At 38.2% G+C, this 19027-nt stretch overlaps 1 protein-coding gene across 6 annotated transcripts in view; it reads right to left on the bottom strand.

The window, feature by feature from the left end:
- TMEM68 (transmembrane protein 68) overlaps positions 1 to 19021 on the bottom strand; it is a 26507-nt gene extending 7486 nt beyond the window's left edge. For 3 of the 6 annotated variants that reach the window (XM_006769072.2, XM_006769075.2, XM_006769074.2), the window contains exons 1-5: positions 18888 to 19021; positions 12560 to 12603; positions 11590 to 11980; positions 6922 to 7086; positions 4432 to 4625 (exon numbers count right to left, since the gene is read on the bottom strand). In XM_006769072.2, the coding sequence (XP_006769135.1) occupies positions 4432 to 4625; positions 6922 to 7086; positions 11590 to 11911 (681 nt within the window). In that variant the 5' untranslated portion in view covers positions 11912 to 11980; positions 12560 to 12603; positions 18888 to 19021. Of the gene's footprint in view, positions 1 to 4431; positions 4626 to 6921; positions 7087 to 11589; positions 11981 to 12559; positions 12604 to 17168; positions 17342 to 18887 lie in introns of all 6 variants that reach the window. The other 3 variants (XM_015567434.1, XM_015567436.1, XM_015567435.1) reach the window with 3 other exon arrangements.
- Between the last annotated feature and the right edge of the window lie 6 nt (positions 19022 to 19027).

The following is a 19027-nucleotide window of genomic DNA, read 5'->3' as shown; positions in this document are numbered from 1 at the left end:
GAGTGAAGTCAGGTAAAGAAAAGAAGTCATGTGAAGGTTTTAAAATTCAATGGAGTTAATTCACAAAGCAAGCATATAAGACAAAGTACATTGACGCTTTTGTAAAAAATTCAGATTTCAGCCAAAACCGGTTTGGCTCAGTGGATAGAGCGTCGGCCTGCGGACTGAAAGGTCCCAGGTTCGATTCTGGTCAAGGGCATGTGCCTGAGTTGCGGGCACATCCCCAGTAGGAGATGTACGAGAGGCAGCTGATTGATGTTTCTCTCTCATCGATGTTTCTAACTCTCTATCTCTCACCCTTCCTCTCTGTAAAAAATCAATAAAATATATTTTTTTAAAAATTCAGATTTCAATCTAGGAAACCATCACTAGTGTAAAATAAAATGATAGCTGAAATCTTAATGTTTTAAATAGCTATGACTTTAGAATTGAGAACTTAAAATGCCCAAGGAACAGAAAACTTTCGGCCCATATATTCACCACTGTGCCTTGTCTGCTGGATTCATGTCTACTGGCTGACATGAACCCCAAAGTTGGTACTGAAGTATGCATTATTTAAACACACTTCAGGGGGCACATCATCCTTTAAATACCTAACTCTCCAGAAGCTGAACATTTCCAGAAACCTACTGGACAGAGAAAGCTTGCCTAGAAGGCTCAGTATTCCAAGCTATATTTTGGACACGTTGTTCCTAAATTTGCCTGCAAGCTAAAGCCTTTAAGCTACAAACATCGCTTTATTACAACCTGATGTTGTAGTACAGTTATTCATTCCTTTTCTTGTGCACACTTTATATACAACATAGTTGCAAAAGTAACCTAGCATTACATTCGGTTTACATGTATACATGCGTCTCTGTATGTATGAGTATGAATACATGTGCAAGAGAAAGAGACTGTGTATTTTGTTAAAACTATTCTTGAAGAATCAGCTTTACATTGTCTTGGGAGTCCTAACTTTGCCACTAAAAAAGTGGGACCACTGAACAAGTTACTTACCATGTCAAAGTCTGTTTTTTCATGTTAAAATGGGGCTAATTATTATCATATCTCAAAGATTTTTTAGTAGGTTGAAATAATACATATAAATAATTTTATTGGAACAAATGCTATTTTCTTTTATATCTGTTATTTGTCTTCCAACTAAAGTAAATGGGCTAATTTTTCCCAACTTATTTAGACATGAAGTTACCTAAAAATTCTTACCAAAGTCATAATTCTCAGGAATCCACAAAATAAGAGTGATTTATATTACATAAAAAAAGCTGCAACTATCAGATGAACCTTAAATATTTTCTAACCAGTATTTTGTGAGCTTGCATTGATGATCTAACTTTTTAACTTTAATTTCTGTTACTATGTCACAATTGAAATGTATTTAATCCTGCACGAACAGTCTTAAATCTTTGGTCACAGTTTATGACAAATCTGTGAAGCTGTGAAGGGGTTTTCCAGAAGGGATACTTGTAACTTTTACAATGATATGACTGAAAGGTTTTCCTCAGGTATGGGGAAATGCCCTCTGATCTCAAGGTCAGGAGGCTCACGGCGAAATGCCATCAGTAATGGCAACAGCACCAGTTGCCTGCAGTCCAGAACTGTGTACTCTGCTCTGCTCTGCCCTGCTGTGTGACCTGGTCCCTCCATCCAGTGGTTCTCAACCTGTGGGTCACGACCCCTTTGGGGGTCGAATAACCCTTTCACAGGGGTCGCCTAAGACCATCGGAAAACACATATATAATTACATATTGTTTTTGTGATTAATCACTATGCTTTAATTATGTTCAAATTGTAACAATGAAATTGGGGGTCACCACAACGTGAGGAACTGTATTAAAGGGTCGCAGCATTAGGAAGGTTGAGAACCACTGCTCCATCCCTTCATCTCTCTTTGCCTGAGTTTCCTCAGCTGTAACACTGGAATAATAAATGTGTCACCTACTTACTATGGAGGAGTGCCACCATAACCTTTAAAAGCACTGCAAAAGGCTGGGGTGGTACAAGATTTATCAAACCTATAATACTCTTTTGTAAATCAGCAATGTTAAACATTTTTGTTTATTTATAAACTGGTAAAAGGCTGTTTATTAGATTTTCTCAAATTTCATATAAAATCCTTAACTAAAGTATCTAGACTATCTTAATTAATTATTTAGAAACTCTTTCAAGGATTGGAATCCGAGTTCCTTTCTCTATATAATTTATTTCTTTTGGGCTTTCTTCCAGGCAATGTCCTTTAAAACTGTAAACTTAAGGATGACAAATTAGAATCCCATGATCAACGTCATGTTTATCTTAAACCTTAGAAGAAATAATTCTTTTAGAATATAAACTGAAAAATTAAACTGTTTGATTAGCTTTTAGCTTTTATTATTGCTAAAAAAATATACTACATATCCTTACATTTTGTATAACTGTGTATATTCCTTTTGTATTCTATATTATTCATATGGTCTAAGGTTTTGTTTTCTACATCAGTACTTAAGACTTTTTGGAAAATACAATTAATTTTCTATATTACTAATACAATTAATACAAAATAAAATTCAAAAGGCTCCTTTCTAGTGTTGATTAACAATGTTTTAAAAATCAATTTAACAAATACAAGTAGCCTACTAAGTGCCTGTCAGTGTACTGGGAACTCAGAATTTAAAAAGATGGCCTTGTCCTGAGAGAGTTTATAATCTACTGTAGGACAACAGTATTTAAATTTTTACATTGTGTATTATTAACCCTTTGAGTGCTAACCAATATCCTAGGAACTATGCTAAAATTGCCAAGGAATTTTTGCTGATTTTACAGCAGTTTAGGAAAAAAATTATGAAACGCTAGTAAATGAAGTTACATATTCAAAAACTTAAGGAAAGCTTACTACATTGACATATTTAATAATATCATCATCACTAATAAAAGCAGACTTAGAACTGGATGCCATTTCGAAGCTTTGATAGCGCTCCTGGGACTTTTGGCGAAAGACAGGAGGAGCGTGATCGCGCTCCCTGGCACTCTAGGGGTTAAACACTTGGGCAAGTACATTAACTGTTATACTGGGATCACATTATTAAAGTACTATACAGCAATAACTTACTTCTAAAAGTTACATATACATACGTACAAGAGAGAATAGAGCTCAATGCATTGTATTTATTACAATCCTGAAATTAAAAAATATAGAGAAAAAAATATATAGAGAAAATTTCCACTCTTTTTCAAATACTGGTCTTGGGTTAGAATGAATTATCCATTAGCTTTTTCTTTTTATTCAGTAGTCTGCAAGATGAATAGGCAAGATGAATAGGGCTCTATACACTGAGCCCTAACCGGTTTGGCTCAGTGGATAGAGCGTAAGCCTGCAGACTGAAGGGTCCTAGGTTCGATTCTTTTTCAAGGGCATGTACCTTGGTTGCGGGCACATCCCCAGTAGGGGGTGTGCAGGAGGCAGCTGATCAGTGTTTCTCTCTCATCAATGTTTCTAACTCTCTATCCCTCTCCCTTACTTTCTGTAAAAAATCAATAAAATGTATTTTTAAAAAAATAAAGGTGTACGCTGGTCTTTGATGTGGCAAAATGGGTACACAAAAAACTAAAATGTGAAGTACTGGCAGCTGTCTTTAGCTAATCGATTGGGCTAGAAAAAGAGCACACCTTGTCCAAGATACTACTACTTGTTTTTCTCACAGACAATCTAAAATTAAAACAAACAGAAAACAAAGAAGAAACCATTCCATGAGTACTAAATATTTCATAGGACAAAGTACACTATGGAGACCAAAAGGCTGAGAAATACTTTCCAAGGCAAAAGAAAAAAATAAAATGGTATTCACATTCTTCAGTCTATTAAGTAGAATAATCGAAACCCAGAACATCTAACTTTGACAAATTCATTTGTAAAGTCTTTTAAAAAGATCTAAATATCACCCACACCTATTTGTCATTTTTATTCATACTAGATAGCTGATCACATTTCTTGATAAAAAATGATTAGTCATTTATTATTTGAGTCCTTTTGTAATATAAATTGATCACAGATAAAAGAATTGCAATGAAACCAACCAACAACCATCACTGACATATGCCAAGTCAATCGTACAAAAGGATTAAAATACATAGAGGTGGACTGATTATTACTTACGAAAATAAGTATAACTAAAGAAATAAAAGAATTCTATAAATCTGATTAAAAGATGCTGGATTTCGAAATGTAAAATAAAATTTTGCTGAATATTTGCCAAATTTCCAGATTGAATTTTTCAGATGGTTTCCCATCCAAAGGAACATTGCTCTACTGCTACCCTTTAAGAGTTATGTACACTAACTTAAAGTACTGCAATGACAGTATCTAAATTCTTATATACTTTGGCTCACTATTTGAGCATCTATTATAAATACAACCTAGCTTTACTTTAATAATTAGCTTTATATACAACTCACCACTTCTGCATCAATTGCAACCTGAGCGAAGCCTTTACGATTACCCCATATGATGTTGTAGGTTTCATCACTAATTAGGGCTTCTCGAACTCCACCTGGTGAAATAGCTAACAAGTGACCACTCCTCAGAATTTCAACACATTTTTCTCTTGGTCCATGTAGAGCACAAAATACATCAAGTAATAAACTAAACCCTGTAAGAAACATTAGCATGAATATGTATCTTAAGTATTTCTTGTCCAATTCTTCAAGAGCAAATATCTTCACAACCTATAAAATGTACTATCTATACTTAAATCAGTAAATTCTTTTTAACTTTTTAAAAATCAACAAGAACTCTCCAGGTTAACATAAGATTAATATTGCTGATAAAATAATAGCTTCATCTTATACATCACCTACTATTGATGACCTCTTAGTGATCACCTTCTACTCTGGCTACTTTACATATTCAAATTTTTAATTAAAACTCACAAAAACCTTGGAAAACAGGGATTCTTATCATTATTTTACAGAAGAGGAAAAGTTGGCTCAGAGTGTGAGTGGCTTGCTCAAAGTCACACACCAAGCAAATGGCAGGGCAGGGATTCTGTTCCAAAGTTCCTTCCACTAGCATCTCATGGCTAAACACTGTCTACAGCATTTATTAAAGCAATCAGAAATAATATCCTATTAGCAGTCACAAATCTAATCTTCCATTAACCCTGTAAGAAAGACTCACTCAAGAGCATGTGAATCTGACTCTGCTTAGCCCTACCAAAACTGGCAAGCCATAATAAAATCTACTGAAATTATACGTTAGATGATGCTAATTCCAAGAAAATTTTATGTCAATAATAATAGCAAAATCATTAAGAGTTTTTACTAAAGTGAGTGTTTGACTTAGGAACAGCTAATTGCAGGTCCTAATAGTATATAATTTAAAAAATTACAACTATTTTAGAAGAAAATATAATCCTGTCAAGTAATTAAATATTTTAAGCAAATCCTAAACTGAAACTTTAGAGTACTGATGATAGTATACATTATTCCTTAAAACTGGAAAATGAAATGAGTAGTAAAAACTATGCAGACTAATCAACCTTCTCATAGGTTTAAGGATCTAAAACAAGATTATAAATATTATTAAAATTGAAATAATTTTCATGTTACATTACATTAAAAGCCCACTGATTTAATTAGAGCAGTATCATAATAAATGAATGAACAAGGGAGGTTTCCTGAATGATAAGATCATAAAGGGAGAAAGTACTTTAAAAGCCAAAGGCTAAATAAAAATATTCACTTTCTATTATGTATAAGAAAAAAAATGGAAGTACCCTAATGTTTCATAAGAGAAAACTAAGCAATTAAATATTTCAGTCATCCATTAAAACTATTCTTTACTTAAGCATAATACGTGAATATGTGAATTAAAAATGAAACAAAATAAATTAAAAGGCTAACTGGTTATATTAGAGTAACAAGATTACTAGTATAATGATGTTTTTTTCCTCTAATTTTCAAATTTTACTATAAAATGATCATATTACTTTCTAAAGAAAAACCTTTGATAGTCTATTTAGTTTATACACAAAATACAAATGACTGCCCTAGCTTGTTTGGCTCAGTGGATAAAGCAACGACCTGCAGACTGAAGGGTCCCAGGTTCGATTCCGGTCAAAGGCACATGTCCGGGGGTGCAGGCTCAATCCCCTAGGAGGCATGTAGGTGGCAGCCAATCAATGATTCTCTCTCATCACTGATGTTTCTATCTCTCTCTCCCTCTCTCTTCCTCTCCGAAATCAACAAAAACATATTTTAAAAAATACAAATGTCTTTTTAGTGACTTAAGGATACCCAAAACATTAACCATGTCTATGAAAGGTACTGAGTAGGCTGTTATTTAATTCACTGTTTGGTGTTTGTCTGTCTGGTTGATAGGTCGCTTTTTTTATTATTATTATTCCAGAGAACAAACTGCAAACTTTTTGGCTTATTTCTGGTAATTTAATAACAGACGAAAATAAGATTAAATCTCAATGAGTTTACAGAGATTTTTAAAAGAGAATTCTATTGTGTTTGAAAACATTTGGTTAATTAATCTTTTTTAAAGGGTACAAAGCCTTTATGAACAGATTAAAAAGAATGTGGTCCTCAATCTTAAGTTATAAGTCTGCCAAGTATAAAGTCAAGAAATATGACAAAAAAAAACACATAATATACTCTGTGTACCAAAATATACATTGCTTTGCAAATATAATTTAATTTTTAAAAGTAAAAATTTCAGTATTTAACTTTGAAAAATAAGGTCTAAATACCTGATAATAAAGAAAGAGATCAAATAAGCTTTTGGCTATAATGAGGATAATTAGATGCTCCCAAATTGGAGTTCCAAGTGTGCAAACTAAAAAGGCAAAAAGTTTTTCTAAATGATACAGAGAGCTCAAAGATACAGACTATCCCATAATTTGATGGTGTTAATTAACATTATGTACAGTGAAAGTTTACCTGGAATTTTAAAGACAAAGTGATCAGCTACTACTCGGCAAGTTCTGCCTTTTTGGATAAAAATTTTAGCCATGAAGTAATAAAAATCTATGGGAATAGCTCCATGATAAAAAATTATAAGCGCTGGTCCTTCTGGTATTTTTTCCATTCCATGAACTTCATAACCTGTTAGAAAGACAAAATGCAAATACTTCAAATATGCTTATTACTAAGTATACATTAGGGGAAAAACAAAGCAAAAGAGTGATCAGAAATTTGAACTGGGTGTCAAGAAACCATCTCTCCAATAACACCAGTAAAATTAGAGAACAAGGGTTTCAGCAAGGGAAGCAAATGACAGGTTGTAAAGGGTAGTGGACGTGAGGAGAGGAATGAGACTCTTCTAATTTAATCTGTTCTCCACCACCAGCTAAACTAATCTGCCTACTGTCCTTCACACTGTTACCGAACACCAATACATTTTTCATAGCGATCCTGTACTGTTGGTGGATTGTGAGGAATATTAAGGTAAGCTCCACCTATGTTTCAGAGGAAAATACTCTTGAGTATTTTATCATAGGAGTTGGGAACTGATACGCCAAGGAGCACGTGAAATGTGATCATGGCTCTAGTTATAAGATCTGCTTTTTCTTCCCATCTCACCAGTCAGGGCACAGGCGCAGCAGGTCCTAGCAAAAAGAAAAAAGCCTACTGAACAAATGGGTCAGTGAAGGCATCAAACAAGAAATAAAAAACAGTATCTTGAGACAATTGAAAATGAAAATGCAACATATTTGCCCTGGCCCATGTGGCACTGTTGGTTGGAGCATCATCCCGTAAACTAAAAGGTGGCGGGTTCAATTTCCGGTCAGAGTACATACTGGTTAGGTTGTGGGTTTGATCTCTGATAGGGGCATGTATGGAATGCAACTGATCAATGTTTCATTCTCACAGCTATGTTTCTCTCTCTCTCTCTCTCTCCCTTATTCTCTAAATAAATAAATAAATAAATAAAATAAAGCAATGAAAGCATGTCCTCAGGAGAGGATTAAAAAAGAGAGAAATGCAACATACTAAAACTTAATAAGATGCAGCAAAAGCAGTTCTAAGATGTTTTTGTTATTATTTTTATGTAATTAAAGGAACACCATTTTGGTTGATACTCCATCCAATTAAATAAAATTGCTTTGGAAGACTTTCTGGAAGGGAGGGAGGGAGGAAAGAAAAAAGCAAGCATCCAGAGGCCAAGAGCATTATTAAGCTCAAAGAAAAAGGAAAGGTAAAAAGGAAATTCCCTTGACTATAGCAGAAAAGGGAAGGAAGTTCCTACAGCCATACACTGCCTCACACAGCACAGCTCTCCCAAGGATTGCTGCTCACAGTCAGAGACAAAAGAAGAGTCCAGAATATGGAAATCTGAAACTTTTAGTCTGTTTCTTTCCCTTAAGGTTTTATCCATTTGCTTTGCTAAGAAACAAGCATTCAAATAAAGATTTCAGTATAAATTTTAGTGCAGGAAATTCCTTTTTATCGTAGTTTCTAAGGTCTTCACCAAACAGATTAAATTAAGAATGGTGACTGTGATTCTGGTATTGAAAGCATGAACTACTTGATAATAATTCAAGTGGACTCAAGATAATGATTAAGAATTAAAAAAAATTTAAATTATAGTTGACATTTAATATGTTAGTTTCAGGTCAAAAGAATGAAAGCTTGTAAAAATTAAATTTAGCCCTGGCCGGCTTGGCTCAGTGGATAGAGCGTCGACCTGCAGACTGAAGGGTCCCAGGTTCGATTCCGGCCAAGGGCACATGCTGGGGTTGCGGGCTCGGTCCCCAGTGGGGGGCATGTTGGAGGCAGCCCATCAATGATTCTCTCTCATCATTGATGTTTCTATCTCTCTCTGCTTCTCCCTTCCTCTCTGAAACCAATAAATATATTTTAAAAAATAAATAAATAAAAATTAAAATTAAATTTAGTGATATTTCAAGATTTCATGTTTTTGTTTTTTAACATTTCTTTCCAATTACCTAAGACTAATTCAAGTTAATTCAGTTTACTTTAAGCTTGACAGAACAATCACTAAAGTTATCTGAAGTTACCAAAAGGATCAACTGTCTCATCAGATACATTTTCTGAGAAATAAAGAATACTTCTTTGAGGGATTCTAAACAAAATATTTTTGAGGTTCTTTCTTGCTTTCAGAATATTTTAAAAAACTATTTAAGAAATAATTGAACTACTTACATATACCAAATCATCTGATTGAAAGCAGAAAAGTTTAGCTAATCAATTCAATTCTTGACAGAAACTACAGTTTACCATAGTGCCAATAAACATAAAGTCCAAATATTATTTAACTGTGTCACTCTTAAAGCACAAATAGATCATACCGCTCCTGGCTTGGAAAGCATCGGTGGATTATCACTTAAGTCCACAAGTGATAATTGCCCAACTAGTGATATTATTCAGATTCTTTCATGCATCATATGAACCAATGATGGCTCCCTAACTACTAGTATGCTTTCCCACCTTTGTGCTTCTGTTCATCTAAACAGAGCACTTCTGGTCCAATGTTTTCCTGTGTAGCAGAAGTAGAAATCTTGTAGCACTTTAACTCCTCCTCTCTGACTCTATTCGCCTGGTCACCAACTTCAATGCAAAAACTCTCTTAAATGTACCACTTTCTTCCCAAGGTTAGTTTCTAAGTGTGGCCCATCGTCTCCTGCCTATACTACACCAATCCTAAGAGGATCTGATGAGCAAGAGCTCAGAGAAAGCAATCACAAAGGCAATTATGGTCAATGTCCATCCAACCACTGTCCAGGGAGGAGGAGCCTCAATATGCAGATTTGGAGTAGTCTGGGCTCCATTAATAAGAACATACTATTCTGGGGTGAATAGGGCTCTTACTTGATGCCGTTAAATACAAATTTATTACCTCCTCTGCAGTGGTCCAATGCTCACCGAGCACTCTCCTGAGTTTTTGGCTTTCCATGTAGCTTAGCCCACAGAGAGAGGATCTGACGGCTACACTGGAGCCCAAGTAGTCTCATCTCCATAGCAGTATTTATTAGGTAAAGGTGTTAACCCGCTACTGGCTTAGACATCAGCAGCATGATTTCAGATAGAATAATCTCCTCCTGAGATAGATCCCTTCTAAATTTGTCATAAAAAAACCCCTACACACTGCTCAGCCAGGTGGCTCAGTTGGTTGAGCACTGTCCCACCCACCAAGAAGTTTCAGGTTCAATTCCTGGTTGGGCACATAACTATTTGATACCTAGTCAGGGTTCATCAGGAAGCAACCAATTGTCACACATTCATATTCTCTCTCTCTCTCTCTCTCTTTCTCTCTTTCTCTCTCTCTCCCTCTCCCTCCCTCCCTCCCTCCCTCTGCTCCTTCCCTCCCTCTTTTTCTCTAGAATCAATGAATCCTTGGGTGAAGATTAATAAAATAAATTATACACATTATGGTAAATTTTAGGTGACTATTATTTTATTTTTATTTTTTGACACATTTTTTACAATGACCATTTATATTAGTTAAAAATTCCTTTGAAGATTCTTTAAAAAGCACGATTAAAACTGACTTGACACCAATACAAAATCCAAATATGCACACAAATGCCTTTTATATATGTCACTAAAGAACAGGATAAAGAAAATCATTTTAAAAGTATCATTTATCGCCCTAGCTGGTTTGGCTCAGTGGATAGAGTATCAGCCTGTGGACTGAGGAGTCCCAGGTTTGATTCTGGTCAAAGGGCACATGCCCAGATTGCGGGTTCATCCCCAGTAGGGGGCGTGCAGGAGGCAGCCAATCAATGATTCTCTCTCATGATTGATGTTTCTCTGTCTCTCTCTCTTCCTTCCTCTCTGAAAGCAGTAAAAATTTTTTAAAGTTTCATTTATCTAATAAAAATAATGTTATCATAATAAAACATTAAAACAGTAATGTTTTATTATGACAAACATTAAAACACACACATACACATACATACATACATACATATTTTTGGCGTCCCTGGTTGGGCTCGAAAGGTATATACATTTTAACCTCCTCTGAGTCATAAGTGCATATTTTAAAATACCTCAATAATTAAATAAGACACCTCAAAATTAGATATTCTGCTACAAATAAGTTCAGCACCAACCATTAAATTCACATTACATTTTCTGAAATAACAAAGAAAAAAATGAATATCCTGGAGATAAACGCACTGCTATCTCATTTATTGAGAAAGATATAATAACCTCCAAAATTGAATCATACCTAAAAAGGTAACTTTTGGTATACAAATTATATTTAGTATTCATTTTTAAAATATCTCTACACTGGGAAAGTCAAACCTATTTTAAACAATAGGAATTAAATGGTACTAAATAATTGAAGTATTTTCAAAACAGTTTTCTATAATGTTTTAAATAGTCTCTTACTCTTTTAGATGTCTTAAATATAAATTTTTATATTTTAGCTTATAGTAATAGTTTAACTGCTGTGTAGTTCTTTAATGGACACTAATGTATTTGAGAAAAATCATTTTAAGACGTATACATGCACAATGCATGCAAATAGATAAAAAATAGTAAATATCCCATTATATTTTTCAGTATCTTCTCAATCAGGGAAATGGAATGATATCGTTTCCATGCCACAAACACAAAGATCAATGCAATCTTGCTTACCATGCCAAACTGCCGCATGTCCATCCCACAGAGTTGCTACTGTCTTCCTTGCGCCATCCCATAAATTATGAGAATAGGCTTCTTTTAATACATTCTTCCTCTTATAAATGTGTAAGAAAACAATAGTAAGGTAGAGAAGAAAAATAGTAAAGTAAGGAAGTATTAAAAGTATTAGCGGTGTAAAAACCCATAAGAGATAGTTTGCAAAATTCAAATAGTCCTCCAATTGTTCCACGCCAAACCATTCTTCAAATATGTGAATCAGACAACTCATATAGGGCATAGAGTACTGTCCTGTACAGGTTTGATTTCTGTCTATCATTTTTCTTTAGGTGAAAATGACAAATTCAGTTTCTTTCTTCATTATCATGACAAGTCTTTAATTTTGCCACTAGAATGGAAAAATAATCCAATGTTATTCTTTTCATAGCTAAAAAGTTAAAAATTTTAGTCTATACAAGTACTATATAAAGTCATTTCTACCAAAAATGAGTAGATTGTTGCAGATTTAAATGTGAAAATTATAAGATTTCATTTGTCCACTCAGAAAGTGTATCAGGTTTAGCTTTTGAAATAACTCACAAGTTATAACTGAGAGAGGGAAAGAAGGCTGATGAAGAATGAAACTTCAGATTGATCTTAATAATGTGACTTTTACCTTAAGTAGAGCATACTGAATGTATCTTACACCAGGTTATGTTGAGATAGCTCTCTTCTTCACAAAAGGTAACATTAATATCTGATTCAACAGAAGTAACTCACGTCTTTAGGAAATTACGACATACATTTTTGGATATTATCTTTTATAAGCAGGTTTATAGAAAAGCTGTCTTTTCCTTTGGCATTATGTAATAATAAAATTTTATCAGTATCATTTTTATCTTCTAAAAATTATCTTAAATCTTAAATGACTGAAAATACAGCCACACAATTATTTTATGTTACTCTCTAAATCTGTCAGTTAACTTACCAGAAATCAGATAAATATCTTGTCCCAAGCTTCTATGTATGTTTCTGGAAAACAGTATATAAATGGGAAAAAATATGATTTTTAAAAAGATAATCAATACTAGAGTTAAATTTTCCAAACAATGGCAAGAAACATGCAAAAACGTGTGCCAAATATGAATACAGCCCACACTAGTGTATCACAATTAAAAATTATACTCACTCAATTATGCTTTAGTGAGGATACCTCTATATATTGTCTACATGTTGTTTACTTCCCACCTGAGACTTTTTTTTTTAATTCAGCGCTCAGAGATATGAAAAACTTTGCTTCTTCAGAAAAAAGGAGAATGAAGTTTAGATTTGTAACTGAATATGTTTTGTTGGGTTTTTTTTCCAGTAAATTTGCCAGATAATAAGCTGATCAAACATGATGATGTTCAATGATACATTTATATTAGCCCTTATGATCATGTTCTCCCATTTATTTGTGAAAAATCTGGACCTATCATGGTAACAGAAGTAAACACAGCACACATTAAGACTGGGCTCATCCTGGCCAGGTAGCTCAGTTGATTAGAGAATCATCCCAATACACCAAGGTTGTGGGTTCGATACCCAGTCAGGGCACATACAGGAAACAACTAGCCCTAGCTGGTTTTGCTCAGTGGATAGAGCATAGGCCTGCAAACAGAAGCGTTACAGGTTCAATTCCAGTAAAGGGCATGTACCTCAGTTGCAGGATCGATGATCCTCGGCCCCATGGCATGTGCAGGAGGCAACCAATCAATGTGTCTCTCTCACATGGATGTTTTTCTCTCTCTCCCTCCCTTCCACTCTCTCTAAATATCAATGGAAAAATATCCTCAGGTGAGTTTTAAAAAAACAAAACAAACCAAAAAAGACAGAAAGAAAAGTAACAACTAACGAATGCATAAATAAGCGAAACAACAGCCGAAACCGGTTTGGCTCAGTGGATAGAGCGTTGGCCTGCGGACTGAAAGGTCCCAGGTTCGATTCCGGTCAGGGGCATGTGCCTTGGTTGTGGGCACATCCCCAGTGGGGAGTGTGCAGGGGGCAGCTGGTTGATGTTTCTCTCTCATTGATGTTTCTAGCTCTCTGCCTCTCTCCTTTCCTCTCTGTAAAAACTCAATAAAATATATTTTTAAAAAAAAAATAAGCGAAACAACAAATCAATGTTTCTCTCTCAAAATAAGTAAAACATTTAAAAAAATACAGTGGGCTTTATTTACATCAGATTCTAATAAATCTAAAGAGTTAAATCACTATAATCTACCAGTGTTTGATCATTTAGAATGTTAACATAGAAAAGCATTTTTTTAAAAATTAGAGTTTTCCCCATTAGGATGGCTATAATTTTTAAAAAATGGAAAAGAACAAGTGTTGGTGATGATGTGAAGAAATTAGAACTTTCACACATTGCTGGTGGGATGTACATGTTGCAACCACTGTGGAAATCGCTGTGACAGCTCCTCAAAAAGCTATTACCACAGAGTTACCCAATGACCCAGCAATTCTACTCTTAGGCATATATCCAAGAGGACTGAAAACATATTCACATAAAAATCTGTATGCGAATGTTGACAGCAGCATCATTCATAACAGCTAAAAAGTGGAAATAAGCTAAGTGCCGTCCATCAACTGATGAAACAGATAAAGAAAGTGTGCTATACCAGTAAGAGAATACTATTCAGGTATGAAAAAGTAATGAATTACTGGCTCATGCTACAATATGCATGAACCTTGATAACATTATAATAAGTAAAAAACAGTCACACACTAAGGGCCACATTTTGTATGATTCCATTTATATAAAACTAGAGGCTCTGTGCACAAATTGGTGCACTGGGGGGGGGGACGACGCAGGAGGTTGGCCGCCAGCCCTCAGCCTCCCTGGGAAAGGAACCGCATCCACCGCCACCCAAAGGCCCCAGCAGGGTCGGGAAAGGAGGGGACAGTCGCTGGGCTGGGCATGGAAAGAACAGATGCCAGACACCGACGCCTCCCTCGGTGCCCCACCACCGCGTGGTTCCCCACCTCTCCCCCCCCTCCTTCCCTCACTGCTGCACCACCACCATGGCGGGTGGGCGGCCCTGGAGAAGGGAGAGAACGGGAGCAAGACAAACCCTTGTGTCGAGGGTTGACTTTCAATAGATGGCAGCGAGGGAGCTGCTCTGCTACATACGAAACCCCGACCCAGAATCAGGTCTCTCTGAATGGTTTAGCACCAGGGGCCGATGGGGGCCAGCCGGCCAGGGGGAGGGGCTGCGGGAGGTTGGCTGTGGGAGCGCACTGACCACCAGGGGGCAGCTCCTGCATTGAGCATCTGCCCCCTGGTGGTCAGTGCATGTCATAGCAACTGGTGGACTGGTCGTCACAGTAATTCGGTCCTAATAATTGCTTAGGCTTTTATATATATATATATATACCTAAAACAGGCTAATCCAGAGACAGAAAGATTAGTGGTTGTTTGCCAGGTTCTGGGGGATGGAGCAATGAGAACTGACAGCTAATGGAAACAGAGGTGTCTTCCGGAGATAATGAAAATGTTCCGATAGTAGTGATGGTTGTACCTTGTGAATTTACTAAAAACCACTGAGGTGTATACATTTTATAATGATGAATGTTATGGTGAATTATACCTAAATAGAAAAATAACTTTTAAATATCCTATATAATAAAAGGCTAATATGCAAATTGTCCCCTTGGGAGTTCGACCACCCGCTATGACGTGTGCTGACCACCAGGGGTGGCACAGAATGAAGGAGGGCCCCAGCCAGCAACCAGAAGGCCCCGATCAGTCCTGATCACCAGCCAGGCCTGGGGACCCTACCCATGTACAAATTTTGTGCACCGGGCCTCTAGTTTTTAATAAATTAAAATGTATGATAGACTCTCAAATATGTTAGAAGCTTTTCTAATGCCTAAAAAACAATAATGTTGATGCTCTAAAATAAAATTAATACAATTGCTCCTAAAAATCTAGTCTCATTTCTGATTTTTAATAGGATTGCAAAATCTTATAATTTTAAAGCCTCTCCCAACCCAAATTGGTAATCAAACTACACCTCTTATCCTCAATCACATTCTGATTTATTACACATACTAACACACACAGTAAAAGAAAGAGGGACAATGCCTAGGCAGACATCCAGTGCGAGTTTACAGGGAGCCCTGCATGAGGGACAGCAGTGCTTTCACAGGGCCCCAGGGCTGGGTGCAAGAACCTCACAAAGGGTTGTCCTTGATTCTGATTTAAACCCTTCCAGAACAGAAAACTCAAAAGGCGTCCCATTCCTTCTTCAAAACCACCCACTGAAGTACTAAAAAGATCTTCCTTATACAGCCCTCACTGTAACTTTTCCCTACTGGACCTAGTTCTGTACTGTAGAACCTCTTCCATTAGACAACCTGTTAAGTTTCAGGACAGCTATCGTGAGCTGTGAAGTCCCCTTTCTAGTCAGAATCCTTAATTCTTTCAACCATATTTCAGATGTTCATTTCATAGCCTTTCACCACTCAGGCTACTTCCTGATAGTGAGAGGAGCATGTACAGTAAACCACCAGTGCCAGAGAGAAAAATATACAGCAGGGCAAGAAGAATATGGAGATCTACAGTAGGCAAGATGACGGTATAAGGGGTAGAGGGGCACTATGTTACATGGGTAGTCTGGGAAGGCCTCTATAAAAGCACATTTAAGCAGAAACCTCAGGAAGTGAGGAAACAAACCACGTGGCTATTGGAAAGAGAATTCCTGACGAAATGAACAGTAAGTACAAAGGATGTACACTTGGTGTGGTCTGCTGAGCAGCAAGGTAGGCTAAAGAAGCATGATAGGGAGAGCAGTCAAAAATGGGCAGAGAGGCCAAAACCGGTTTGGCTCAGTAGATAGAGCGTCGACCTGCGGACTAAAAGGTCCCAGGTTCGATTCCGGTCAAGGGCATGTGCCTGGGTTGCGGGCACATCCCCAGTAGGAGATGTGCAGGAGGCAGCTGATCGATGTTTCTCTCTCATCGATGTTTCTAACTCTCTCTCTCCCTTCCTCTCTGTAAAAAATCAATAAAATATATTTAAAAAAAAAAAAAGAAATGGCCAGAGAGAACTTGTAGAACTTTATCTAAGGGAGATGAAGAAGACATCAGAAGAGGGAGATTGCCTGATGGGTTTTAGATGACTGCTGAGTTAAGAATATACTATACAGGGAGCAAATAGGAAGTTATTGCAATAACTGAGATGAGTGATGAAAGTGGCTTCGACAGTGTGGCAAAGTGAAGGTCATACAAGATAATCCAGTTCTGGATATATTTTGAAGATACAGTCAAGAGGATTTGCTGATGAATGGATATAGAATATGAGTGAGAAACAGAAGCCTGGGAGGACAGCACAGTTTTGGGGCAACATAGATTTGTGTCCTGGGAGGCACTGCTACCCGCTGTGTGACACAGACAAGTTACTTAATATCCCCGCCTCAGTTTCTCCGTTTGTAAAATAGGGGTAATAACAGTACCTACCTAATAAGACTGTTATGAAGACTGTGTATTAAAAAGCTGAGAAGAGTGCCTTCCAATATATAAGCACTAAATAAATATTGCTATCATCATCAGCTTACTTGTGAAAGATAGGATTGCAGAAAGAACAGGTTTGGGGGTGGGATGAAGATCCGGAATTCAGTTTTGAACATGTTAAGATTCTTCTGGACATCTGAGCGAAGAGTGAAGACATTAAATAGGCAGCTGGATATACGCAGAGTGCAGCAGGAAGATAGGGACTCCAGAGCTATATCTAGGAATTGGCAACATATAGACAGTATTGAAAACCATGAAACTAAATATCCCTCTAGGGAGTAAATATAAAATAAACAATTTCCATGACTGAGCCATGAGGCACTCAACACTTTAGAATTTGGCAAGACAAGGAGGAACCAGCATCCTATCCACCTTCCAGGAGTGGCATCTTGGATGTCAGAGTGTTTCAAGAAGAACGGAGTGCTCGGCTGTTCCCCATGATGCAGAGAAGTCTAAGAATAACGGATCAATGGATTTTACAACAAAGAGGCACTGGGAAGTCCCGATATGAAATGTTTTTGATACAGTGGGGATGAAAGTTAGCTGGAAGAAGTTCAAGAAAAAATGGGAGTGAATAAATTGGGAAGACAGCAAATACGGTCAACTCTTCAGAGGAATACTGTTACAGGAAGGGACAGAGAAACAAGTGGACATCCTAGAGAGTAATGCGGATCAATCTGTTGTTTCAAGATGAAAGAAAATACAGCAGTTCTTAACGCCAATGGCAATGCATCAGCGAGAGAGTGAGAAGTGGATGATGCCTCTGACTAAACAGTCAGGGGTTGTATGTTTTAAAAATGCCTGCAGCGCACCGGTTGCACGGAGCTGTGCTGAAGGAATACCAGTGCCACCTGGGCATCAGTAGCACAGACCAAGCCCCCACATGCTTCCCCGGGGAAGCTGCCTGGGCCGTGCCAACCAATGCCCCACGCCACACACCGACTGCGGTGGGCACCTGTGGCGACGGTGCTCCGGTTTTTTTACATCCTGATTATGGGCACGTGCCTTTTTTCATGGTCATCAGCAGCGTGAGCGCAGAGACTCGGTTTACAGGCTGCAAACCCGAGGGGGACCCAGACAAGTGCCGGGCGCGTACAAAGCATGTACCCACTCACACTATTACCACCACACGTGTGAGGTCTGATTTCGTCCTTTCATGTATGTTCTCACGAGTCCAAAAGGAAGCAGGCACTACTCATCGGATGATCACAATAAGGATCCAAAAACAGGTGACGTCGCTTGCCCGGGTCACACACGCGTCGTAAAAGGGGCATCAGCCAGGACGCCAAGCCGGACACTGTCGAAGGCAGCACTCCCAGCCACTCCCTGCCCCCGAGGCCTCGCAACTCCACTCTGATCACCGCGAGCGCCGATGCACAGTAGGGCCGATTCCGATCCCAGAATCGGAGCAGTCACGGGACAAGCGCAGAGGCCTCCAGCGAGGCTGCAGACGCCTCGCCCCATCGCTACGAAGCGGAGCACGGCGAGCTGGGGGGTTTGGGCGCTGGGGGACTGCGGAGCGGGGTGCATGAGTTTGTCGTGGCCCACACGGGGCCTCCCCTCCCGGCCACTCCAGTGCCGGAGCCGAGCGCCAGGCCGGCGGAAAGCAAACCCGCCCGCGCGCCCCAGACGCGGACTCGGGGGGTCCCCGGTGAGGCCAGATGCGCGGCCTCGCCTCCTCGCAGCTCCGCGAGACGGACGGACGGAACCCCGGGCGCCGGGCCAGGAGGAGCCCGGGGAGACCCAGGCGGGGATCGACGCACCTCGAGGGGATGAGGGGGGAGAGGCGGCTCGACCTCACCCTCGAACAGAAGCGGCAGCTCTTCGGTGGCTCAGTGGCTGCAGGCTGCGAAGAAGTGCGAGCGGCCGATCTCCCGCGAGCAACCCTGCCAGGAAAAAGCTA

The sequence above is a fragment of the Myotis davidii genome, unplaced genomic scaffold (assembly GCF_000327345.1).
Source record: "Myotis davidii unplaced genomic scaffold, ASM32734v1 scaffold1, whole genome shotgun sequence".
Taxonomy (NCBI): domain Eukaryota; kingdom Metazoa; phylum Chordata; class Mammalia; order Chiroptera; family Vespertilionidae; genus Myotis; species Myotis davidii.
The sequence above is the reverse complement of the archived record's forward strand: the minus strand, read 5'-3'. Positions and strand labels throughout refer to the sequence as shown.